Source organism: Cokeromyces recurvatus, assembly GCF_025118155.1.
Source record: "Cokeromyces recurvatus strain NRRL 2243 chromosome Unknown BX663scaffold_2, whole genome shotgun sequence".
Lineage (NCBI taxonomy): Eukaryota > Fungi > Mucoromycota > Mucoromycetes > Mucorales > Mucoraceae > Cokeromyces > Cokeromyces recurvatus.
Window position 1 is genome coordinate 494,886 of NW_026251388.1, and position 26,420 is coordinate 521,305.

A 26,420-nucleotide genomic window follows, 5' to 3' on the forward strand; every position below is an offset into this window, starting at 1 on the left:
AAAAAAAAAAAAAAAAAAAAAAAAAAAAAAGAATAATATGGATAATTTATTTCACAAAAAGTATAATTACAGAGAAAAATAATAATAAAAGCAAAATATTACATGCATGTACACAGAACAACATATAATAAACATGATTATTATATAAAATGATTTCTTTTTTTTTTTTTTGTTTGGATATTACAAGAAACGTGCCAAGTCGCTGGAAGCAATATTTAACTCTGGTGACTGAGCGTTCAGATGACGAATGAGTTCAATCAAATGATTACGAGTATTTTCCTTTAATTGTTCATTATCGGCAAGGACAAGGGTGAAGATATGAAGGAATTGAGGCAAATGACCAAGGACAAAGGCATTATTAGTAGAGAATAATTGGAAGATACAATCAAAGACAGGTTGATTTTCTTCATAATCAGCTTTCAATGGCAAAGCATTCACAAAGGTAGGTAAAACTTGGTCTAAAGGTACAGCCTCAGGATGTGCTAAAATTAAACGAGCAACTGCACCAGCGGCATTGTCCACTGTATTAGGTAAAGTTTGGTTGCTAAAGAGGGGCGAAAGAGCAGTCAAGAGTTGACCATAATGAGGACTCAAGTCAATTTGTGTATGAAGAGTGAGACAACCTAAGGCAAAGGCAGCGTTACTACGTACAAGTTCATCTTCATCACCACAGGCCTTTACAAAGATGGGCAATAAACGTTCAGTGTAAGATGTGACAGCAGACTTGATTCCAGCAATGCATTCACCTAGACAGCCAATAGCCATCGATCTTTCAGACTGTGTCTTGGTAGGTTTATAATATTTAATCATAAGAGGCATGTAGACTTCAAAGTACTTGGCGAAATTAGGACCCACTGTCTCACAGAGAGCAGCAACAAGGTCACCTGCAGATGTAATCAAGAGTGACTCGGATTCAATTTCGTCATCCTCTTCCTCATAGTCGCCATCATCAAAGGTCTGTTGGCAGAGAGACTTCTTTTGGAAGATTTCTAAAAGGATTTGCGCAACATCTTCAAGACAACCTGAAACAATAAATGGACCCATTAAACGAAGGGCAGTAACGAATTCTTGACAAATTTGAGCAACGACAGAACGATCATCCTCTTCCTTCCATAATTCTAATGTCATGGGAATAACGGTGCTGGCTAGACTTTTGATATTATCGTGAACAGGGTAAGTAGCAGAGACACCGACAGTCCAAGGAACAGGATTAGACATGGTATAAAAAGTCTTGAGGAAAGTAAACATACTTTGAATAGCGCATTTACGAACGTTATCATATAAATGAGCAGCAAGTTTCTGAAGTTCGACAAGGGATTCTTCAATATAAGGTAAGAAATGAGATTTTGTGTTGGCAAAGAGTTCACCTAAGGCGTCAACAGCAAATTCTTTTTCATCAGCAATAGCAGAGTTGAAATTAAAGTTTTCAAAGTCCTCATCGATATCATCATCCATGTCACCTGTAGTCAAATCAACCTCTTCATCCAACACGGTTTCATTCTTTTCTTCAGCCTTACAGGACTTTAAGATTTCAGGAACAATAGTGGGCAAATAAGGAGCAAACTCTTCACCAAAGACACGTGCAAGATTAGAAAACAAAGCAAATGAACATTCACGAAGACTAGGAGAATCTAAATGAAGTTGCTCAACTGCTAAGGCCATCAAGTTTTGTACATAAGGACGGAAAATATCAGCACCAACTGCTTCTGCAATTGAACCAATTGTATCAGTAGCAACGCCACGAAGCATTTGGTCATCAGAAGATTCCTTAAGTGACATAAATTGAACAATTCGGGGTAAAACTTGGTTAAAGTAAGGATGAAAGACTTCACCTGCGGCATGAGCAGCACTGCCGATGGCAGCTATGACAGTAGCACGAGTCTCGGTCTCTACACCGTTATCCAATAAAAATAAAAGTTTTTCCATCAATAATTGAAGGTATTGAACAATATCTGAACCAAGACCCTCAAGAATAGCATCAAGAGCATTGCATGCATGCTTTGTAACTTCAGGATTATTATCATTCATCAAATTGAAAACAAGAGGTAATAAAACTTGGTGATGTTCAGAAATATCGGCAGGCATTTCCTCGGCAAGACATCCAAGAGCCATACAAGCAGCACGACGAACGATAATTTCAGAATCTTGAAGACCAGTGCAAACAAGAGGAAGAAGTTCATTTAATTTGTTGGCGATAATATCTGTACAACCTTCAACTGTTACAGCAAATGCCATCATGGAAGCTTTACGATAATTTGGGTTGGGATTTTGGATATAATTAAGAACAAAAGGCATTACGATTGGGAATACTTGTTGAGGAGGGATGTTTGTTGCTAAAGCATTTAAAACTTTATATGATAACTAATATAATACAATAAGTACTCTTTTTTTTTGTTATTACTCCAAACATGTATGATAAATATACTTACGCGAGATGCAGAATCTTCATCAATATCTTCAGGATCCTCTTCAGTACCAATAGGCATTAATCTTTCCACAATATGACCCACTAATTTCAAATGTCTGATCTTATTTTGTTTGCTAGTGTAATGCAAGTACAATTAATATATTTAATATAGCTGATATACAGATGTCTATGTTAACTTACTAAACAGCTGCCCACATTAAGAAGGATAGAGCAAAAACACGAATACTATCATCTAACTCAGTATTGGCACCGATTGTCAAGAAAAAGTCGATTAAATTAGCAAGATGTTCGCTCAATAAAGGTGCATCCTAAATATATATATATATATATGTTAAAGTTGTTCCATTTTTATGCTATGTACATAACAAAATTATGTCATTTACCAGCATTAACATTGTATCAAAAACTTCAAAGATTTTTGCAGCGTTTTCTTCATCACCGTCCTTAATACATTGTTCTAAAACATTAACCATGTTGGGCAGAATGGCTCTGAACATTTTCTACATCAAAAGTAATATTTAGCTGTGCGCACTTTTTTTTTTTACTTAATAAATAAACATCCCAAGTCTCTATTCACTTACAATAGTAGATTTATCTTCACTATCGACAAATTCTGAAAGTTTACCAAGGACTAAGACTGTAGTAATTCTAACAGATTTACTTTCAGCGTCAACAATTAATTTATTGAAAAGTTGAAACAAACTAGCTGTATTGTTCATAAAAAGATCAGCAATCACTTCGAATAAGGTATATAAACAATAAATGCCTACTTCACGATGAGCGGCGTTTTGGCTGGCACATGATTCCTGTAAAAAGTTTAACAGTGTTGGCCATTTCTCATCAGGCATGTCAATACTAGCTACAGAAGATATAACTCTAGCAATGGAGTGACGAACAGTTTCACTATAGAAAATTGGTCAGTGTATATAGACATTTAGATAGTTAGGTTTTTATTATTATTATTTCTCGACTTACTTTTGCTCATTAAGGGCAATAGATAATAGTTGAGAGCGTAAATTAACCTTCAAGGCTTCTTGAATTTGAGGCCACCATTTTGTAATTCTCTTACGGAGTTCAACTGCGGCTAATTGACGTACTTGAAAATGAGGTGAACGTGAGATAATCTCTACAAGAGCAGGGACACAGTCAGCTGAAGCATAATATTGTGTATTCAAAATAGATGTAGCCTATTGTTTAATAAACTAGTATGAGTATTTATATCCATTTTACAAAAAAAAAAATAGTTAAATAAAAAGTACATTTCTGATAGTCTCTGAATCTTGTGCCTGAGCTAACTTTGTTAAAAGATCATCGAGACCTGCAAGAAATTGCTACAAAAGAAATTATAGAAAATTTCAGTACAATCGTTATTAAAAGTAATCACTCTGCTTCTTTATTTTCAAAGTTTACCTCCATATTTATGATAAAGAAGGTTAATATGAACTAACTATGAAAGCAAAGCAAAGAAGAAAAAAAAAAAATAAATAAATAAGAAAATTTTTTTATCAACAAGAAAAAAAAAAAAAAAAAATTTGTGTTTCCGAAATTCGTGTTTGGCGAAAACGCCAAAATAGAGTTGTGAACGAGTTCTTCTGTGACTGTAGTAGCTGTCTTTTTTATTTTGAAATAATGCCACCCCTGGGAACACCAGATTTTCCCCCTCCCAATTTACAAAAAAAAAAATAAAATAAAAAAATAAAATAGCTCTTTTCATACATTATTTTAATTGAATCATGGCCAAGAAAGCAAAAGCAAGGGTTATTCTCGTAAAATTATTATCCACTGCTGGTACAGGTTACAACTATATTAAAAGTCGACCTAGAATTGCACCTAAATTGTCAATGATGAAATATGATCCTGTTGGTAATGGAATATATACATACATGCATCTACATTACGAAAATGATGACAGTCAATACTAAATAATGTTCATTTTTACTTTTGATATATAGTCAAGCAGCATGTTTTATTTACTGAAACTAAAATGAAAAAATAAGCAGCAATAGTTGATGAATTGTTTTGTACATAATATATAAAGGAAACTACTCGCCATTATTTTATATACATATATATAGATGTATGTATTTATATATGTATATGAATATATTATTTAATTAGCGTTTATACCAAAGAGCAGAATGAATATTTACGTCTACATGTGTCATAAATGAATTTATATATACTGTGTAATATAATTACATAATATAATCGAATTTCCCTTTCACTTGTTATTAAAAGTAATACACAGAAATGAATGGATCGCTTGTATTAAGCACACATGATTTATGCATAGAAATTTTTAACTATCATACGTCTTAAATGAAACCTTGTCACATTTGCATATGCTTTGTACACCAAGTTGTTCTTCAGAAATGTCCATTAGGAAAAAAAAAGGGGGAGGGGAGAACAAAGAGAGAGAAAAGATGTGTGTATAATAAATAAAGATAGGAGAAAAATTAAGTTAAGGATCAATATTTTATTCTTTATTTTTTTTTTCTTTTTTTGACTAAAACAATAGACTATTTATAAGCTAATAACGAGTTTTTTCTTTTTTTTTTTTTTTGTATTATGTGTTTATATCATAAAAGCATATATAAGCTAAAATCATTGATAATGATTCAAATCATGTATTCATGATATACTATATTGACATTAAACGATCCACTAAACGTATTTAGTTCTCCTGTACATTCTTTCCCCCCTGATTATTTAAATTATATAAATACTAGGAAATATAAGGATAGTGAATAATGTTTCTTTTCTCTCTTCATTATTACACTATCAAATGCTATATAATAGAGTTTCTTATTGTGCTACTCTAATTGCATGTTTCGCAATAATAACAGAAGCTGCTGACAGTTATGAACAAATCGTATCTCAATGTCAATCGCTGAATGAAAGATCGAATAGCATTAGGGATTCGTTTATCTTTGCTTATAATGGCTATAAAAAATATGCCTATGGACATGACGAGATTTTACCTATATCAAATAAATCCTATGATTCAAGGTAATACTTTTTTTTTCTTATTGTTATAATAATATACTATATTGACCATGATAATGATAGGAATGGTTGGGGAGGTTTGTTATAGCCATAGCAACATAATTCGTTTATCTTTAACTCTTTCTTTCTAAAAATAAATAAATACACACACACACATATATATATATATATAGCTACTATCATTGACTCTTTAGATACACTGCTTATTATGAATCTTGAAGAAGATTATCAACGTGCATTAGAGTTTGTAAGTAAAGTTGATTTCTCAAAATCAAGCGTAGTTTCTAAAGGATTTGAAACAAACATACGTTATCTTGGTGGTTTACTTGCTGCTAATGACTTGAGACCGAATCCGATTCTTGTTCAAAAAGCAATTGAGGTTGCAGATAAGACATTGCTTCCATTGTTTACTGATACTACTTCTATGAATGTAAAATTAAAAGTTCCTTATGGCTATATGGATTTAATAAGGTAATTTTAAAGAAAGAAAGAAATGTATATAATAGTTAATCCATTGATGAACTTTTAACATGTTCAACTTGTGTGTCAATAGAAATCAACCTCAAATAGTTGATTCAATTCTTCTTGCTGAATTCGGTTCTTACTCTATGGAGTTCACTCGATTGTCACAAGTTACTGGTGATCCTAAATATGAAAAATTGACTAATGATTTAACTGATGTTATTATTAAAAATCCTACTTCTATGCCTGGTCTTTATCCTGCTTTTTGGACAGTAAATCCCTTTGCTCCTATTAATTCAAGTAAATAGATTAAATATATCTTATAATAGATTTGCATATGAATCAGATTTTTTTTTTTTTTTTTTAGGTCTAATTACAGTAGCCGGCGGTACTGATAGTTTTTATGAATACTTGATCAAAAATTATCTTTTGCAGAATAAAGAAAATGGTGATTTATTAAATACATGGCAAAAGTCTGTAGAGAGTATTGAAAAATACTTGCTCTCTCCTACTGTAGAAGATCCACAAATACAATTTGTTGCCTCAGTTAGAAATAGTACCATTTATGCTATGTCGAATGAATTGGTAATATATATATATATATACATATATGTATATAATAACGTTAACTTACCATATATATATATATATATATATATATATATATCTATTAGATTTGCTTCTGGCCTGGTAATATTTTGCTTGGTATTTCTCAAATAAGCGATCAAGTCAAAAGAAATCAATATAGAAACTTTGCAGATATATTTTTCAAATCATGTATAGAAATTTGGCAAAAGACAAACACAGGTATTGCACCTGAAAGTTGGACATGGCACCCTAGAGAAAATACAATAGAAAGAACATTAAACAACTTACTCGGAGGAAATTTTAAATTTTACACAAAGCAGGAAAAACAAAAAAGAGCAGTTGGAAGAACATTTGAAATAACTAGTGCATTTTATGATTTAAGACCAGGTAATGTATAAAAAAAATAGAATCCTTATAAAACTACACAAATGTATATTGATATAGTAATATATTTATTTAGAAACGATTGAAAGTATATTCTATTATTATCGTTTAACTGGAGATAAACAATATCAGGATCTTGCTTGGGAATTATATTTAGCTATTGATAAATATGCAAAAACTGGCTCAGGATATGCAAGAGTAGATCATGTAGATATAGTTCCTGCAAAGTTACAAGACTTTCAAGAAAGGTAATCATGAATATTAAGAAATTAATTTATGCTATACGTCTCTAATAATATCTTAAAAAAAAATAGTTTCTTTTTTGCAGAAACATTAAAGTACTTGTATCTAATTTTTGCTGATAAAAACTGTATATCCTTAAATGATTATATTTTTAATACTGAAGCACATCCTTTTAAATTACCAAGCCCCATTCAATTCCAATAATAATACTTATTATAATAAAGTTATCTTTTTTTTTCCCCTTTTATTCTCTCTATAAAAATAAAATAAAATAATGATACATGTACACAAAAAAGAGTAATAATATATATACATACACATACACATACACATACACATACACATACACATACACATACACATACACATACACATACACATACACATACATATATATAGTAGCCTCCGTCATTCTTTATTTACCCAACTTCTTTCTTAAAGCACGAGTTCTTTTTCGCAATTTTTTATGTTTATGTTTATTCATCTTCAGGCGACGTTTTCGAAGCACACTGGTTAATTCAAGTTTTTCAACTGCTTTTGTTGTAGATGAAGTTCTATTGATCATGGGTGATGGAGGAGCAGGTGCGCTAAAAGGAAGAAGACGAGAAACATGTTCAGACACTTTTGACATAGATACTGGTTCTTTAGAAGCTAAATAAAACAAACAGAACTTAATAATTCATATATATACAATGACCTTCAATACTTACGAGAATATGATAATAGAGCCTTGTTAAATACATGTGGGGTTATGTTGGATGAAACATTATGTGTTGAGATAAAACGCTGTGATCTCCATAAACTAGAGTATTGTGTAATTTGAGCACGATTAGTAGCTGTCAAGAATCGTTGAAATATTTCTTTTGAAAACGTGTTCAACAACATGCTGACTTGTAAAGAAATATTTATATTTATATATTTGTGTATATTTATATATATATATATATATTTTTTTTTTGTTCTTTCTTTATAGGGAAAGGAAATAAATAAAAGAGAAATTCAAATTCACTGTAGAAGGGAGGGGGGTGGATCTATACTGAGTCAGTCAAGTAATTGCTTATTATCAATTACAGAAAGAAACCCTGGTCCCTTTTTTTTTTTTTACCAACCAGTGATCATTCCGGAGATATCAAATGTCCCGGACCGGATATTTAAAAATACTCTGTCATTTCAGAATGAGTTGAGAAGAATGAATTTTGACCAAAAAGGCTCAATTAGTTGCATACAGTAAGGTCCTCCTTTTTTCGTTGTAAACTCCATAGCATGGTATGTTTGTCAAAAAGGGAATCATACAAATAGATATGGATGATGAATGGATTTAAACTGTTTAAAGGAGAGAGAGGGGATAAACAAAATATTGGATGGATGATATATATATACATCTTTATGTGAATCATATTTCAGAAATGATGACTAACCTGCATTTTCTTTTTTTTTTTTCTTTCGCATTAGTCTCTCGTCGTTCCCGAAAGATCTACTGTATGTTTATTATTATTAATTTTTAGCAACAAAGAATTCAAGTTTATTCGTTTTTTATTAATTTCATTTTATTTTTTTTTATTTTTTTTTCTTTAGTTCCAACACATTATTCGTCTTCTTAACACTAACGTTGACGGTCGTGTCAAGATCCAAATCGCCTTGACCTCTATTAAGGGTGTTGGTCGTCGTTTCGCCAACATTGCCTGTAAGAAGGCTGATGTTGATCTCACCAAGAGAGCTGGTGAACTTTCTTCTGAAGAATTAGAACGTATTGTCACTATCCTTCAAAACCCTGCTCAATACAAGATCCCTGCTTGGTTCCTTAACAGACAAAAGGATATTGTTGATGGTAAATCTTCTCAAGCTATCTCTAACGTTCTTGATACCAAGTACCGTGAAGATCTTGAACGTTTGAAGAAGATCCGTGCTCACCGTGGTCTCCGTCACTATTGGGGTGTCCGTGTTCGTGGTCAACACACCAAGACCACTGGTCGTCGTGGTCGTACCGTTGGTGTCTCCAAGAAGAAATAGTAAGTTTACACAAGTAATGAAGAGATTATTATTATTCAACAGTTAACTAATGAACTACATTTAAATAGAATTCATTTCTTCATTCGACACTTTTTTTTTATTTCCTTTTTTTTTTCTTTTAATAGGAAGCAAATGCTATGGATATTTTAAAACAGTTATTTTTTGATTTGAATTTGGCGGGTTTCTTTTATTAAAGAAAAAAGGAATAAAAAAAAATTACAAATGTATGCATATATTATTTACTTTTTGAATTGTTTTTTTTTTTATTTGCTGGCTTAAATAATTTTCTAGCTTCATTTCATAAATTTCTGAAATTTGGAGATCATCTTTCAGTTCGATAAAAACATATAAAAAAAATTGATTTCTTTAACAGCACAACATATGCAATAGAGTGAGTAATTGGAATTAATAAAGGAGGCCAGTCAATACATGATACCAGTAAACAAGATCAAATTTATATTGTGCCATTAAAGGTTATTTAGGATTTGAATGTACTTGTTGTAGAGAGAATTATTTTGCTAATATTTTGATATATTATGTCAGCACATTAATTTCTGCTGTCAGGAATTATTTCAAATGATTACAAAACCAGTGAATCTTAGGTAAAGCTTAATAAGACTGTAAGCTCCTTTCATTATTGAAAGATGTTGTTTTTATAGCAGTTGTATATATATATATATATAGATGCTCATACTATATGATGCTCTATGCTGTTTGTGTTAAGTTAATTAAAAGCACTGCTCTCAATGTGCTACTATTAACTACAAAAGAGCTTTATCTTCATAAACAAAAATAATAATTGTATTTGACGCATACGCATAAAGAACTATTCTCATCATTACTATTTGTTTTGTTTTTTCAGTGACTATTATATGTACATTTAGTAGATAATAAAATGAGTATTTTGTATTTTTATATGAACTGACTTTATCACAAACTCTTTTACTCAAATGGTTTTTAATGCTCTTGTTCCTTTCAAAAAAAAAAAAAAAAAAAAAAAAAAAATTACGTAATAATTTTAGTTGAATAGAATTTGAACCATAACGCAATAAATTATTGTTTTAAATGTGAATTTTTAATATGCGAGAAACAGGAAGAATATAATAAAGTTTAATATTAGCTATTAAAGAATTCCCAGTTGGAAGGTATAATAGTATTGACTTATAATAATAGCATGTTGTTATATTTTTATCTTCAATTATTTTCATCCAAATAAGTATTCCAAGCAGCTGTTTGACATACTTTTAAGGAATACAAATCTACTATACAACGACGATCTTTTTTTTTTTTTACATGTAATCCTTTCCTTTCTATTCTATTTTGCCCTGCTTTATCTATAGATTTTATTTTTTATTTAGATTATACGGGGGAAAAAAATTATATTTTTTTGATATATAAAACATACAAATAGTCCAAATAATCTTAACTATACAGTAGTAATTAATTTTTTTTTTATTGAACAACGTTTCACTATAATTAAAACATCACATTTTATTAAATATCGTGTTTTATTCTTTTTTCTTTTTTCTTTTTTTTTCCTCTTATAACATATTCTTCTATCCTTTATTCCTTCTCTAAAATAAAAATATAAATCGTCATGTTCCTTCGTTCACGCAATAGGTCTTCAAAGGAAAGTGTTACATCTTCACTTTCATCGGGAAATGCATCAATTATCACACCATTATCGTCAACAGCAAGTCTTTATCAAAAAGTAGAAGTCTATAATATTCAAAAGGATGAAATTATAGACTTACAGCAAGAGCCACGCAATAAAAATGATTTAACTATTGAAACTATGTCTGCTGTAATTGCTGCAGCCGTTCAACTCTCATCTACAAATGGTTCACCTTCTTCTCTTTCACTCGGTAATGCTTCTATCGTAAAATCCTCGACTACAACTACAAAAAAGAAGAAGAAGAGATTCTCTTCACTTTTATCTTTTTCTTCATCCTCTTCCTCTCAGAATAAAAAACAGCAAAGCAATTATTGTTCCACTTCTCCTCTATCTTCATCGTCACCTACAACTCCTGATCATTTATTTGAAGGTTCTTCAATTACTTTATCAGATGATGAAGATCCACTTTCTTCTCCTCGTATCAGTTCTACTACTTTTAATAGCCATATCATGATTGATGATGGTCGTGATGAACTTTTATACCGAGGAATTCAAATTAAAGAAATCAAAACTACCCTTAAACCTTTAGTAATTTCAAATGAAACACGTTTCCCTTTACCTGAAGTTAAACTCGAAAGACCAAGTTTTGCTCGGATTAGTTATTAATCACACCACATGTAATGTATACATCCATTTTATACCCTTTCTCTCTTTTATATAAATAAATAAATACATATATACATATACATTTAATAAAGTCTGTCATATATCATTTTTTTTTGAATTGCTTGTATAGCTTTATCTGTTAAATGAAGATTATTATTTTATTTTATTTTTACAAGTTCAGACTATGTTAAATGCATTAAATATTTTAAGATTTTTTTTTTACAGTGGATTATATGAGATCTGTTATGCCTCCTTTTCTAAACGTTGCTTGTTGCTATCATGGTTAATTCCTCATTATACTAATGTTGTTGGCTCTATTCAGTTGTATCAAGTAGTGGGCTCTTATTGGTGTGCTAGTATGAAGCTTCTTTCCTTATCAGTAGCACTTTCCTGCATATTATTAGAGGATTGATGGCGGGCATTAGGAAAACTTTCTTAAATTCAGTCAGATCCGTAAAAAAAAAAAAAAAAAAAAAAAAAAAATCGCTCTGTTAAATTAGCCCTTTTCGACCACAGACGGACCTTAACACTCCAGCTAATACCACCATAACTCAACTAGTTGTAGGAACAAATATTATGCGGGTTAATTTTTAATGCCCTAATCACGTTCCTGTACCATTGCCAATGAGACCGATCTACCTTTTGATAATAACTTCAGTTCAATTTCTATCGGCCATATTAATAAAGCATTTCAATAACTTTTTTTTTTCGAAATAAATAAAAGACACCTGGTGTTCGACCTACCTTACCATTAAAAAAAACAATATCATTTCTTATAGGATTTAATAGAGTCCACTACTACACTATTATTTGTTCAATCTCTATTGGTAGTGGTGTTTATACACCTCTTTTCCTCATTGCTGTGGTACACAAGCTGTTTTTTTTTTTTTTTTTTTTTTTTTTTTTTTTTTTTTTGCTTAAGCATGTATATGAAAATAATTTTATTGAGTTTAAAATAACCCTCCTGATTGACTTTGGTTTCAAAATGACCACTGAATTTCACTCTCACAAAAGATTGCTGAAGTGGAATCTGATCTTATTTTCAATTTACGCTTGAGTAGGACATGCAAATTAAGAAAAGAGAGGGGAGGGGCGGGTACTAACGATGATAATGATGATGATGATGATTAGACTTTTGATTTTCATGTGGCTTGAAACATACTATAGGATTTAAAAATAAAGAAACCAAAACAGCTAAAAGCATCCTTAACAAGAAACAGAAGAAGATGTATTCTTAAACACTTAATAAATTCAATATTATTGACACGTGTTTCTTTTTCTTTTGCAAATTCATAGACTGCAGTAGTAATCGATACACTTGAAAAGCTCTATGATTCATTTAAATATAAAGAGCCTCAATCGGACAAGGAAATAGTATACTTCCACTATTAAGCTAAATTTCACTGTTTACATGCTGAAATATATGTGAATTTATGACTTTACAGTTGAATTCTTCTTTTTTTTTTGGTACAATCAAATACAATATGGTATCTCTATAAAAATATTAGAATTAAAATGAATATAGTAATTACAACAAGTCAACGAGACTGAACAATAGTTCTAAAAGCTGATTATTTTAAATAGTGGGCTATTTACAATATAAAAAAAAAATCCCTTAATATCTTCCTCTCTGAAGATGCGAGTTGATGTAAAGTATTCGAATAATTGAACACTATCTTTATTGAAACTTTATTGCAGTTAAAGAACCAGATCTTCTTCTGTTTCAACTGCCTTTTTCTTTATAAGCCAGCGGGGGGGGGGGGAAACTGGTATCATTCACAAACGTATTACTGCCAGACAATATTTTCCTCCTAATTAATAAGGGGAGTTGCAACGTGTTGTGAGTAAAGATTTTATATAGCACGTACGATTCATTCATTCATGTCTAAACGTGTACAGCTCCTTCAGTCATGTTAATCATATGTATTGAGAAAATTATCACCAATATCATAATATAGCAGCAGTAGTTTTATGCAACAAAAATCTTTCCAAGTTCAATTGCGAGCAATACACCACCCTATCTTTTGTCAACCACGAAGAAACAGATTTGAATCTGCTTATGGCTTTCATTTCTTTTCTTTTCTTTTTTTTTTCATTTTTTCAAGCAAAGCTGCTTAATAAATGTTGAAAGATGGAGAGACCTTGTTACGACGATTCAAAACTTGTGCAGATATGCACGAGATGTCATCGAAGGTATCACACTACGGGAAAAAAAAAAAAAAGTGGTATGATAAGAGAGAATAATATGTTCCACGTTGGAGGTTGTTCATGATGAGATAACGGGGATTGGCCGTCAAATAACAATCTTACAAATGTCTAAAGACTCTTTGTTAAAAGAAGGTTAGACAATCATATTTTTTTTTTTTTTTTTTTGAATTTGACGCAATTTTAGTGGAATTTTATGAGACAGTTTGAATCATCAATAATAAGCTTATTATTCATTTTTCATAGTTTATAGAACAAAAAGTTAGAATTATATAATATAATACACATGTTGAATGCCAGTTTTTTATTTAATAAATTATGTGCAGTTACTAGCATACACATATCTAAAGAACATGTTGAAACGTTCAGATTTTTTTAACAAAAAAAAAGATTCTTTTGTCTTTCTTTTTTTTTTTTTCTTTTTACAAGAACATTATATGTTGATATACAAAAGGAAAAGGGAAGTTACTAACTTTTCTAATAACGGTAGTGTTCAGGCTTGTAAGGACCTTCAACAGGGATACCAAGGTATTCAGATTGGACAGGAGTAAGTTGAGTAAGTTCAACATCGAGCTTGCTCAAGTGAGAACGAGCAACTTCTTCATCCAACTTCTTGGGGAGAGTGTGAACACCGACAGACCACTTCTCAGATTCAGTCCAGAGAGTAATTTGAGCCAAGACTTGGTTAGAGAAGGAGTTAGACATGACGAAAGAGGGATGACCAGTAGCACAACCCAAGTTGACAAGACGACCTTCAGCAAGAAGGATGATGTGACGACCATTCTTCATAGTGAAACGATCAACTTGAGGCTTAATGTTAGATACAGAGGCAGCGTTGGCCTTCAACCAAGCAACATCGATTTCAACATCAAAGTGACCAATGTTACAGACAATGGCATCATCCTTCATTTCTTCAAAGTGACGACCAACAATAATATCACGACAACCAGTGGTGGTGACGAAAATTTGACCTTCCTTAACAGCTTTTTCCATGGTGGTAACTTCATAACCTTCCATAGAAGCTTGAAGAGCGTTGATAGGATCGACTTCAGTAATGATAACACGAGAACCGAAAGCACGGAGAGCGGCAGCACAACCCTTACCAACATCACCATAACCAGCAACAACAGAGACCTTACCGGCAATCATGACATCAGTGGCACGCTTGATACCATCAACAAGAGATTCACGACAACCGTAAAGGTTATCGAACTTGGACTTGGTGACAGAGTCGTTGACATTGATAGCAGGGAGCTTAAGTTCGTTGTTCTTGAACATCTTGTACAAGTTGTGAACACCAGTGGTGGTTTCTTCAGAGAGACCCTTGATGCCAGGAAGCAATTGAGGGTACTTTTGATGAACAAGGTTGGTCAAATCACCACCATCATCCAAGATCATGTTAAGAGGTTGACCGTCAGGGAAAAAGAGAGTTTGTTCAATACACCAGATGAATTCTGTTAAAGAAAAAAGGACAATATTAGATCTTTTTTTTCCCCTCTATATTATATAACTCCTAATTTATATCGTATATCTTACCCTCATCAGTTTCACCCTTCCAAGCGTAGACAGGAATACCAGAGGCAGCAATGGCAGCAGCAGCGTGGTCTTGAGTAGAGAAAATGTTACAAGAAGACCAAGTAACTTGAGCACCAAGAGCAACCAAGGTACGGATAAGGACGGCAGTTTGAATGGTCATGTGCAAACAACCAGCAATTCTGGCACCCTTAAGAGGTTGAGAAGGACCATACTTACGGGCAATTTCCATCAAACCAGGCATTTCATTTTCACTAAATATAAAAAAATAAAATAATGAGTTAAGTATTACATTCTAGATAACAAAGATAAGGCTGCTTACGCAATTTCGATTTCCTAATGGTAGATTATAAATAATTTGAAAAGAAATAAAATAAAATAAAAGTTAAGTATATGATGTCGAATAGTATAAATTCCTATTTATTAATTTGTCATCTAACCTTCAAACCGAAAGCAGCTATACACGTAAACAAATAGAATTAGTTTATCTTATTATTAAACATAAAAAAAAAGAATAAAAGTACTTACCGAGAGAGATATCAGCAACCTTATAGTTAGTAGCCATGTTTGATGTTTAGTTGAGAAAAAAAAAAGGAGAAGTTCCTAAAAGCTACACGTTCATTGAAGTTTTTAATAAGATTTTTTTTTTAGGTTTGAAAATTTTTCTTCAAATCCATCCAATCAGAAAAGAATAAGTAAAGGCTGTCCCATGTTCCGCTTAATTTCATTTACAGCAGTTACACTTTACGAATTCATATCTCCTTACTAGAGCTTGTGTAACTGATAGATCATATAAACATGGTATAGTGATGGTGAGCACACAGTCATTTAGAACAGGTTCTATTGACTCTGGTGTTATATTGAAGAAAGAATTCAAAAGCCAGTTAAATATTTATATTTCCGAATTATGTTATACAAAAAGCTGCTTCTTTTCATTTAGTAAAAATACCATTAAAGCCATCTTTTTTTTTATAATCATGCAATGGAAAATAATTAATAGTTGGCACTTATGAAGCGTTTTGACAAGCTTAGAGAGATAGAAACAAATCTTTTACTTCCTATTCGTGTTCTGTTAAGGACTTTTTAGAGAACGACGGAATAGATAGTAAGTTAATAAAGTACAAGCAATTAAGTTTATGGCTTAGATAAAGTAAAGCCTCAATTAATTTATGTATTTTTCAATAGAAACATGAGTATATTTTTTTTTCTTGCATAAATCAGAATAGAATGGTAGAAAGAGGAAGATAGCTTTTATGAGCCAATACCTTGAATTATCAGTAAGAAACTAACTGGAGGTAATATCATAATTATTTACCGAGTCAATAAAATATCTCAATATATTTTACCTGTTAATATTTTGAATGACATTATTGTCTGAATAACTACTATTGTTTTTTTTTAACTTTAGATTAAGACTATTGTCAAAAAAAAAAAAAATAGGTGCCATAGAAAGAAATTTAGACACTCTGGAATCGTTTTTTAGACGTTTCTGCATTTTTTATTGGACAAATATTACTAGTTTCCAAATTGTCTTGGTTTTACAGACGAGCTAAATCTTTTGCCTGTAAATAATACCTAAGGTAATGTTTGAATTAAATGCTATAAGAGTTGTTGGTCTTTGCTTTCTTAAAAAAAAAAAAATGGCATGCCATCTTGATCACTTGTACCACTCGAAGCGACGGCTTTAGTGTTTGCTTTGGGTTTGCTAGAAAAGCCAAAGATGCGAAAGAAGAAGTACAATTAGAGTTGGAAGATTTTTGCGATGAAGAAGTACAAAAGTATTTTCAGCCTTGTGCTGTCGACCCAGGCAGAGATCATATATTTACAGCGACAGTACGCCATGAAGAAGATTAACAAGAAATAAGAAGATGTAGCATTAAAGAGCGACATTGTTATACAGGTTCCAAGAGAAGGACTTGGCATGTAGGAAAACTTAAATAAAAAGCATCGAGACAGATTTCCCTTCAGCAAAAACTGTAGGCATTGAAAAATGGAGCAATTATATAGAGTATGCTCTCAAACATGTGCCCCAAATCTTCAGGTTCTACAATGAAAGGTATACAACCCTTTCGTTTCAATGATAATTCAAGGCAGACAAAGGTCAAATAAAGAGATAACCAACATCTTATTTAATGGAGGAAAAAAAGTACAAGAAAGCCAAAAGACTGAATACAAGGAAGAACAGAAAGAAAAGAAAAGAAAAAAAAAAGAGATAAGAAGAAACAAGAGGACAAAAAGAATTTATACGGTAATAAATGTAAAACTACACCAAGAAAAAAGCCGAATCCAAGCCTTCTCTTTGTGTACCTCTCGTTGTGTTTGGTGATAGAATGAAAAGTTTGGATACGGTTAGAATAAAAGGCCAGATGTCAGTTGTCAGATGCCATAGCAATACTTGGGAGAGAAATCAAGCTTAGATCAAAAACTACATTTTGATCGGCTATTGTCAGCATTAACGAGTTTAAAACCTCGAAAATATATAGCTTCTGTAGGGAAACAAGCTTAAAGGCAACAAAGCTTCCGAATGATAAATATACTAAAAGTATTCTAGGTTGCAAAAACTGTTGTATACTTTGGAATAGAGATGTCAATGCAAGCAAAAATATGTTAGATATTTTGCAGTCTATTTAGGAAGAAAAAGGAAGACCTGCTGTCTTTCATAGAAAAATCACCGTAGAGGAAACGGTTTCGCTAGCAATAGTGATTTAAATATCTACACATTTTTGAACAAAATTGTAACACGCATTTGTCCAAAAACTAACAGTAATTCGCATCATTTTTTTTTTTTTTTTTTTTTTTTTTTTTTTTTTTTTTTTTTTTTTTTGTAATCAAGTTAAATCACTGTATATAGGACCCTTTTTTGATTTTCATTATTGTTATCAGTGACTTATTTTCTTTTAACAACCGCCAACAAAGCCTCATTTTTTTTCTTTATTGTATAATACAATACTACTACGCATAATGCTCATACTAGTACTTTAGTCTAAAAATCTTCCATCAAAACTTTATTTTTTAAATACCAATAGCTTAGCTACGAAGCTGATACTAGGTTTAGAATGGGAACTGGGTAACCTATCACAAAAATTTTAACAAACTTTCTATCAAGTAATCTTTTACTAAAGTATTTCTTCCTGTATCTATTTTTATTTTAATCTATTTTAAACAAGACAGATTGGCATAAAAACTTGACTAATCATAAAATACGAGTTTTGAACTTATATTCAAGCGCTTTTTTAATATTTCCTTATAAAAAAAAATACAATATTGAAGCTAGGGAAGTATCAAAGCAAAATGTTAATGAAGAAAAGGCTCTTTATAACAAATTATAAACTCTTAGAAAAGGTAAATCTTTTCATTTTGAATTATATATCTTCACAACTGCCACAAATGTAGTGGCTTAAAGATAAAAATAATTGCCCTTTATTGAAAGAAATAAAGAATGAAATATTCACCGTAAAAGCTAAAATTGCTGAGACAGTTAAACAGTTAGAGTTGAAGAGTTTAGAAAACAAGAACGATGAGTGGTTTATTCTATTAGACCAGAATTGCTGTCTTTGTACTTAATTTTACATGCATAATAGTCGCATGTATTACTTTTATATGAAAGATATTTACGTTTCTTTAAACAAAAAGTTTAAATCATTTGTCATACCATTAATAACAAAGTAAAGCTCTAAGATCTTTGAACCCTATATTGGATACATTATTAAGTAATTAATTAGTGCACTATTTTTCTGTTTTCTCATATTTGTCTTGAGCCTATTGTTAGAAACCTTTATTGTAAAACGAAAATCGTTATTTTGATAGCAAAGACCAATTGGCACACTCTAAATACTTCATTACACTTCTTGAAGGAGTTTTACTATTAAATATAATAAATATCAACTATAAAAAAAAATGAAGCCTTGTTTCTTTCTTTTTCTTCCATATTCCATTAAGAATTTTTATAAGTAACAATAACTTCTTCAATTTCATTTAATGCAGAGAAAATATCTACATTATTTGTGTCAGTTTCGTGTTCATCTTTTTTTTTTGAGCTTCATATTCTTCTCTATTATCAAATCATAAATTAAATTCATATCCATGTGAAAAACTGTATGGTTTGAAGTTCGTAGGTATATTTAGTTTCTAAAATGGTGCAATTTAATAAGACCAATTCGTTCTAAGATGAAATTACTACTACTAATAAGCTGGCAAATGAGGCAGTATGTGTTTCAACTTTAGACATAATGTACATCTCTTTTATATATGTAATGTTCTGTTTTTTTTTTCTTTTTGAAATATGTTTCGTCGCAAATACCATAAGTTTTATCCATTGTCAAGTTATAACTTCAAATTCTTCCATAATATTTACACTACTGAGTCACCTTGGTTCATTTATTAAGCATCAGCTTTTGTAGTATTTTTTCCATTACCATTAGTGATATTTGACATATGAAAAGACAAAGACATAAAAGATACGTCTTCTTGAAAATCCTATGTTAATATGATGCAATCAAAAAATGATTTTTCATTATTTATAACAAGAAACTGAATAATAGAAAATAAACGAAAAGCAGCCTATGTAATATTGTCTAGTATACAACGTATAAGCAACTATTATTACTATAAATAAATATCTATTATAATCTTCTTTTACCTATTTTTACATTAATCTGATTTGATACAATGTAGAAATAAGGCTAAATACGACACCAGTATCTTCTTTTTACACCTTTCAATGTTGGTTTTTCTTTAGTTGATAAGTGGTCAGCATTGTCATTTATATTACATAATAATAATAATAATCAAACCGCTGGTTACTGACGTTATCGAATTCTTTAGTTATATTGGAATAAAGATTGGCTCTTTTAGATCTAAACTTCTTGTTGTAGAGAGATGCATTGTCCCAAACTGTTAAATAGATATGAGTTCTGTACCATAATTCGTTATGATCGTTTTGTAAGAGCTGACCTGAAAACCAAAGTTCAATTGATATTTTTCTGATGTAGCGATATAGCTGGTGTTCTAATAGTCTTATTAGCATAAAGTTAGGATAATAACTCGTCAATTTTACACTGTGACTTTTTGTTGTAATTTGTGTACAATATAATACACGAATAGTAAATATTTATTTCACAATAATGCTGTATAAACAATATCATCACGTCAAATATAAAATATGTAATCATCAAATTTAAAGCCTCTAAATAAAACTCTTATTGAGTTTGCAATCTATCAAATACAATACCATATCATGACTGTTGGTAATATCTTGAAGAAGTCAATGTATAGCACAACGCCAATGAAATAAAGCATCTATAATTGCTATTATCATTTATAGCCACAAGGAAAAGTATAAATAGACGGGGTAGTTTGTACAAGAAGAAGAAGTCTTTTCCATATATTCTAACTTCACGAATTATTTTTGCCTTTTATTCTCTCTTTTCTTGCTGTAAATGGCTATAGTTGGATCGAAAAAAAAAATGGCTCATGAGTTGTGGAAGATATGGCTGAAAACGGGCTGCATTTTTGTCAATCATAAAACCAAGTTGTCTTTCTTTTCCAAACTTTATTTCGCATACGTGCTTTATTTTACTAATATCCTTCAGTTGGCAGAACTTAGTTCAGGCCGGTTGCTTGTCGATAGTTTTTTTTTTTTTTTTTTTTTTTTTTTTTTTTTTTTTTTTTTTTTTTGTTCTTCCAAATCCATCCATAACTTGATGTAGGAAGAATATCTTTCTAATTTAAATGGATACATCACTATTTCGTATTTCTACTGTGAAAGAGGGATTTCTATCAAATAAACAGACATAATTTCTCTGATTTTAGATTTATCTTCAATTAAATTGAGAAGAAATGTTTGTAATATTGAATATATAGTAGGAAAATGTACATGTATATACAAATATATAAAAAAGATGTTGATATATATTAAAATCTTGAATATATTTAAACAAAAGGGACGGTTAAAAAGGAGAGTAATAGATGACTGATGTTTTATAGATAAGGTATTTATATAAAATATATTCAATTATAAGTTAAGATATAATAATGATTATTACTGCATAAGCATCATAGTATTAATTGATTCATATATGAGGAGACTTCTCAGTTAAGGCTGGCATAAAACAAAATTATAGTAAAAGAACGAGTATATTCTGATCGGCTAATAGTAAAGGAATAATTTGAGATCGTAAAGAGGGCAACATCCCTTTGGTTCTATGTGAGGCTTGAAAGTATTTTTAATTAATTAAAAAAAAAAGGTATCTTTGGATAGTGTATGTTGATAGTCAAAATAATGCTTTAAAGAAACAACTGGTTGTTTATATGGCCTAATTGAGATAGTATGACTAAGGTAGCTAACACTATTTTTTATTCAATCCTTTGTGTTAAACCCTGTATTATGGCCATGACTAATGTTTGAGATATAGGCTCATTAATACAACTTCTAAGGTCTAATTGAAGCAGTTATTAATCATATTTGCTTACTTGGTATGGTATTCTCTCTGGCGTGGTGCATTTAATTATTCCGGTTTGAAGTTTTAGTAGTCATACATCTTCTGTCTCAATAGATGATTGCCAACATTCTTTTATTTATATCTTATTTCATTATATACAGCATACTAATTTCATATGGTTAGATATTTTACATCATAGCCTTTGTAAAAGATTGCAATAATTAAAGCTTATGAAACTGGGTGAAAAGAGTTCCTGTCTACGTGCTGTCTCAAATTTCCATTCATACAATCTGACTTTTTTTTTTTTTTTTTTTTTTTTCATGCATGCAAAAAAATATTTATTTTTGTATAAGACTTGTACAAAAGAAAAAAAAAAAGTACTTTTATTTTAAATCGCTTTTTTTTTTCCTGACATGTATAAAAGTAGAAATAAAATAAAATAAAATAAAATAAATAAATAAATAATGTATGCATCATGTAATGGTGGCTGCTGCTGGCATTAAAAAAATATGCTTAATACTAATATGAAATCTTACTTGCCAGTAGTAAAGCATCTATACATCATCATATCCACTAATATTTAATTTATCAATTACAAGACTAAAAAAAAAAAAATGTATATTTTATTTTTCGTTTCCTCCTTTCTAAAACAAAGTTTGCTTAATGTACTTCTTTAAGCAATGTCTCATTTCAGTTTTAATTTGCTTACATTCTCCCTTGTTGAATGCTTGTGGAATGTAATTCATTACAAACGTGGTTCTATTAAATACACACACACATATACACATATATAATTATTAATACTATTTTATTTGTACAGTGCTGTTCACAATGAAATTACTTACCGTTCTATAGAAAATTTTATTCCTGAAAATGATATACAACAATCTTATAAGAATGATATACTTGACTCAGTGGGTTTTGTTCAAGCTGGCTCATTCTTTCCTGACTGGTAAAAAATGGAGTATTACCTTCTATTTGTGTGATATAATAGACACCTATTCACTTACACACATATATAATGTATATTAGGGGATATCAATGTTTGGGTAATAATCAGCAATCAGAAGATGGTAACATATCAAAATTATTCATGTATTTTTTTTTTAAAAAAATATATATATGTATATACAAATATTAATTTTATATATGAATGAATATAATACATTATTAGCGCACTGGCCAACTTTCATAAAAGTAGCTGTCAATTATGTTCGAGAAGTTTATCCTATAAACCAATTTCATTCAAATAAACATGTTAAAGTAAATAAGAGAATCTTTCCTCTTCCTATATTTTTTTGTTTGTTTGTTTATTTGCTTATGAATAAAAATTTATCGTATGATACTTTTTTTTTTCTATAGGGACTAATATCATTCATCTTTGCCATCATGTCGCATGATATGGCGGATATAAAATGGCATAGCTTAGGAGGTTTATCTGATTATTTTATTGTTGCTATGGCAAATTCCGATTTCCATAGTAATGATGAAGAAGCCCATTTAGCAGCAGACGCAGGAGGAGAATTCACATTACGACATTCAAGCGAGTTATCCTATCTTAATGAGACCTGGCAAGTGCCTATCAAAGATATAATTGAGATTTATAAAAGACTTTATATAAATACTACTACAGTAAAGGTACCTTTAGAATCGCATCTTCGTTATTGTATGGCAACTGCCTTTGCCGCTTCAAAAATCGATGTTGAATTTGGACAGCTGATGTTTGGTTATTATGGATCTAGAAGTCCATTTTTAATTGAAGAATTTTATGATTATTACAGGGGAGGTAATGTTTTACTTATATATATATATATTTATATACATGTATATGATTATCAACTTTATAGTTTTAACTATATCATATTAGGTATTGAAGATATATCAGGAAGTGTAACTGATTGTTATCCGCAAATGATTGATGCCTTTGAGAATGGAGCAATCCACAGCGATCCAGATATTTTATGTGCTAATTATTTTTCAACTATGGGCAGTAGTCATCATAATAAAAAAAGAAAAAAGAAGAGACAAATCACATGCCCACTAATTCAATCCCAGTGCAAATCCTCATCATTATTACACAATAAAATGTATGAAAGTTATGATTCTGTATCAGGTGTCTTAACTATTACATTAGATAAACGATATACCAAAAATCAATATACCACCAAGAAGATAACTGATAAAGAATCATTATTACCTATAGTAGAAGAAACAACGGTGATTGATAAGCAGCGATATGGAATTAGAAACAAGAACGATCAATACCAATTCCAAGTCCCACTAGGTCCAAAAAAAATGAATAATAATAATAATTCAATGAATGAAAATATAAAGTATAGTGCCACTAATACAATAAATAACGAGATTAACCAGCAGCAATGTCTATCACTCGACAATAATTTGATTTCAGGTATTACTTTAACTTTATCCACGTCCTTTGCTAGATTAGGCCATCAGGTCATTATAGGAGACTTTAATGGTAATGGACAACTTGATATGGCTATTTCAGCACCTTATTATTATAATCACAACCGTCATATTCAAACAGGTGCAGTATTTATTTTACAAACAGTTTCTGAAATCCTTCTAAATGAGAACCAATATCAAAAGCCTTATGATATACGAAATTTTACACAAAACCAATTACTTGAAGGAGATGTAAACCATGGACGATTTGGCTGGTCTATGTTATCGATTGATATGAATCAAGATGGTATTGACGACTTGGTAGTTTCAACCCCTTTCCTTGAAGGAGGAGGAAGTGGGTGGGTTGATGTTTATTTTGGTCGAGTTTTGGTCGGACTTTCTTCTTCCTCACAACCAGACATTCGAATTTTTTTGTCCCAAGAATCATTACTAGGAACGGTTTTAGTGGGGATTGATGTGAATCAGGACGGTTTCAAAGACCTGATTATAGGCTGTCCATTATGTTCTATTGACAATCAATCACAAGTAAGTTTTTTTTTTTTATCCTCTTGACCATTAATATAATACTACTAAAATAATGATACAATTTTTTTTTTATTTTTTAATAAAAATATCTATATCTATACGATAGACGGGAAGAGTTTACATTATTAAAAGTTCATCAAGTTTAGCTCGTTATCCTGCAACTATAACGCAAGCTGACTGGATTATTGATAATCCTAATATACAAGAGGATGTATCAAGATCTGCGTATGACCATTTTGGTGAATCAATCCTACTAGTCAAAGATACTCTATTAATTGGAGCTCCAGGTTATTGTATTAATATGAAACAAAAAGTAGGTCGAGTTTATGCTTTTGATATAAAAACAAAAAAGTTGAAATGGATCATGTCTGGTTCCAAAGAATTTCAACAATATGGGAAGTAAGTCAAAAAAAAAAAAAAAACGTTTCAGCTGAGATTAAAACTTAATTTCAAAAAAAAAAAAAAACTAACAAAATTAAATAATTATTTTTTATATGTAGAAGGCTTGCTACAGACAATAAAGGTAGTTTATTAGCTATATCAAGTCCATCAGAAGTAAGTTACGAAAAAAGAATAAGAAAAGAGAATAAATATATATGAATTCAATAATGATAGTAAAAAAAAGAAACTAAAGAAAAAGCTTATCTTTTTTTTCGCATAATGTAATACAATAGGAAACATCTATTGGATTAAGAAAGTTCTGGCAAGGAGGAACTGTAAGAATTTATGATTGGGATAAAATACAATCTAATAAGGGTACAGCTTTAATACCACGATTTGAAATGGAAAATGGTATGATAAGTATTATTAAAGGCCGTACAAATGCAGGTCATTTAGGACAATCTATTTTATTTGTAAATGATGATAACAATCATAATATATCGAGTATATGGATAGGCGAACCCTTATCTGAACAAGGTAGATATCTTTCTTTTTTTTATTATTTCTAGTCATATATCATTTATTTTTTTACTTGTCATTAATTGAATTTTATTAAAGAAAAGGGACGTATTTATCATTGGTCTTTTAATAATAGAAATAGCCAAGTTAGATGTATTAGAAATAATCAGTTAATCTTAGTAAGTCTTGTCAAAATAATTTGCACTGAGTTTTAATTTGCTCGTGCCTGAAATAACCGCGACGGAGTTAATAAAAAATTATAGGCACGGTTTGGGTCACAAATCGGGCAATTAGGTACAAATGCTATTTGTATCACTTCACAACATTATGGTCAAAATGCATTGTAAGAATGAAATACAAATGTTTAAATTAATATCAAATATTTATGCATAACTCTATTTAGGTATTCTGGAGCTGTCACTTTATTGAAAGGGAAAATCATATAATATTTTAAATAGCAGGAGGTAATAAAATAGATAAAAAAAAATTTGAAACATAAATTTTAAACATAGATGAATAAATATAACTATTTATTTACAGGAGAAGAAGTCTATTTACTACAAAGTATAAAAAAGAAAGAAAAAAGTAACTTTGAACTTACTTAAGTGAGACATTTTTCATACTTTTGTTCCCGATTGTCTTGGAAAAAATTTTTTTTTTCTTTTTTAAAACGCCAATATTTGCCCTGGACTAACTGCATGACTGTATTGAACCACTGAAAAAAAAAAAAAAAAAAAAAATAGCCATATATTAATAGTAAAAAAAAAAAAGAAATATAAATATATACTTATTTTTTTTAGACTTTTTTCTGTTGTTGTATTTTGTCATTTTATTATTATCTTTTTTTCAAATTTCCTTTTTTTTTTCTTTTTCTTCATTGTTTCTTCCTTTTTATTATTTATATACATTATTTATATTTATTTATAATACAATAAAAAATAATAATATATTTAATTTAATTATTTTTCTTTTTTTTTTTCATTTATTT

The 26,420-nt window shown here is 30.3% G+C and overlaps 10 protein-coding genes across 10 annotated transcripts; 6 read left to right on the forward strand and 4 right to left on the reverse strand.

The window, feature by feature from the left end:
- Window positions 1-25: 25 nt before the first annotated feature.
- BX663DRAFT_494531 (armadillo-type protein) lies at window positions 26-3,909 on the reverse strand. The gene is made up of 8 exons (XM_051525511.1): window positions 3,839-3,909; window positions 3,688-3,759; window positions 3,404-3,615; window positions 3,010-3,331; window positions 2,812-2,928; window positions 2,609-2,736; window positions 2,430-2,541; window positions 26-2,361 (listed from the first exon to the last, which is right to left on the reverse strand). Exons 1-8 carry the CDS (start codon window positions 3,842-3,844, stop codon window positions 181-183), a joined length of 3,150 nt encoding a protein of 1,049 aa, XP_051387002.1. The 5' UTR covers window positions 3,845-3,909; the 3' UTR covers window positions 26-180.
- Window positions 3,910-4,161: 252 nt separating this feature from the next.
- BX663DRAFT_427055 (50S ribosomal protein L33) lies at window positions 4,162-4,424 on the forward strand (the record flags this gene model as incomplete). The annotated part of the gene is made up of 2 exons (XM_051522594.1): window positions 4,162-4,291; window positions 4,381-4,424. 2 exons carry the CDS (start codon window positions 4,162-4,164, stop codon window positions 4,422-4,424), a joined length of 174 nt encoding a protein of 57 aa, XP_051387003.1.
- Window positions 4,425-5,131: 707 nt separating this feature from the next.
- Window positions 5,132-7,349, forward strand: BX663DRAFT_494535 (glycoside hydrolase). Its single transcript, XM_051525512.1, has 8 exons — window positions 5,132-5,437; window positions 5,498-5,511; window positions 5,608-5,905; window positions 5,988-6,196; window positions 6,264-6,481; window positions 6,571-6,871; window positions 6,945-7,116; window positions 7,183-7,349. Exons 1-8 carry the CDS (start codon window positions 5,214-5,216, stop codon window positions 7,313-7,315), a joined length of 1,569 nt encoding a protein of 522 aa, XP_051387004.1. The 5' UTR covers window positions 5,132-5,213; the 3' UTR covers window positions 7,316-7,349.
- A 69-nt stretch (window positions 7,350-7,418) lies between these two features.
- BX663DRAFT_557637 (uncharacterized protein) lies at window positions 7,419-8,170 on the reverse strand. The gene is made up of 2 exons (XM_051531778.1): window positions 7,822-8,170; window positions 7,419-7,762 (listed from the first exon to the last, which is right to left on the reverse strand). The coding sequence occupies exons 1-2, from the start codon at window positions 7,994-7,996 to the stop codon at window positions 7,527-7,529; spliced, it is 411 nt and encodes a 136-aa protein (XP_051387005.1). The 5' UTR covers window positions 7,997-8,170; the 3' UTR covers window positions 7,419-7,526.
- Window positions 8,171-8,374: 204 nt separating this feature from the next.
- BX663DRAFT_494540 (40S ribosomal protein S18) lies at window positions 8,375-9,323 on the forward strand (the record flags this gene model as incomplete). The annotated part of the gene is made up of 4 exons (XM_051525513.1): window positions 8,375-8,377; window positions 8,564-8,590; window positions 8,687-9,121; window positions 9,190-9,323. 3 exons carry the CDS (start codon window positions 8,375-8,377, stop codon window positions 9,119-9,121), a joined length of 465 nt encoding a protein of 154 aa, XP_051387006.1. The 3' UTR covers window positions 9,190-9,323.
- A 1,312-nt stretch (window positions 9,324-10,635) lies between these two features.
- On the forward strand, window positions 10,636-11,495 carry BX663DRAFT_494541 (uncharacterized protein). The gene has a single exon (XM_051525514.1). It carries the CDS (start codon window positions 10,719-10,721, stop codon window positions 11,400-11,402), a length of 684 nt encoding a protein of 227 aa, XP_051387007.1. The 5' UTR covers window positions 10,636-10,718; the 3' UTR covers window positions 11,403-11,495.
- Window positions 11,496-13,875: 2,380 nt separating this feature from the next.
- On the reverse strand, window positions 13,876-15,737 carry BX663DRAFT_494543 (adenosylhomocysteinase). Its single transcript, XM_051525515.1, has 5 exons — window positions 15,669-15,737; window positions 15,581-15,597; window positions 15,463-15,476; window positions 15,144-15,394; window positions 13,876-15,061 (listed from the first exon to the last, which is right to left on the reverse strand). The coding sequence occupies exons 1-5, from the start codon at window positions 15,703-15,705 to the stop codon at window positions 14,085-14,087; spliced, it is 1,296 nt and encodes a 431-aa protein (XP_051387008.1). The 5' UTR covers window positions 15,706-15,737; the 3' UTR covers window positions 13,876-14,084.
- Window positions 15,738-16,780: 1,043 nt separating this feature from the next.
- Window positions 16,781-16,994, forward strand: BX663DRAFT_548116 (uncharacterized protein; the record flags this gene model as incomplete). Its single annotated transcript, XM_051531057.1, has 2 exons — window positions 16,781-16,803; window positions 16,850-16,994. The coding sequence occupies 2 exons, from the start codon at window positions 16,781-16,783 to the stop codon at window positions 16,992-16,994; spliced, it is 168 nt and encodes a 55-aa protein (XP_051387009.1).
- Window positions 16,995-19,836: 2,842 nt separating this feature from the next.
- BX663DRAFT_494549 (uncharacterized protein) lies at window positions 19,837-20,255 on the reverse strand (the record flags this gene model as incomplete). The annotated part of the gene is made up of 1 exon (XM_051525516.1): window positions 19,837-20,255. A coding segment is annotated over exon 1 (259 nt), but the record flags the coding sequence as incomplete, so codon positions are not given.
- A 1,766-nt stretch (window positions 20,256-22,021) lies between these two features.
- Window positions 22,022-26,158, forward strand: BX663DRAFT_494551 (uncharacterized protein). The gene is made up of 13 exons (XM_051525517.1): window positions 22,022-22,317; window positions 22,401-22,532; window positions 22,613-22,653; window positions 22,755-22,843; window positions 22,943-23,366; window positions 23,448-24,532; window positions 24,639-24,931; window positions 25,033-25,087; window positions 25,207-25,450; window positions 25,532-25,611; window positions 25,696-25,775; window positions 25,836-25,896; window positions 25,973-26,158. Exons 1-12 carry the CDS (start codon window positions 22,244-22,246, stop codon window positions 25,876-25,878), a joined length of 2,640 nt encoding a protein of 879 aa, XP_051387011.1. The 5' UTR covers window positions 22,022-22,243; the 3' UTR covers window positions 25,879-25,896; window positions 25,973-26,158.
- Window positions 26,159-26,420: the final 262 nt, after the last annotated feature.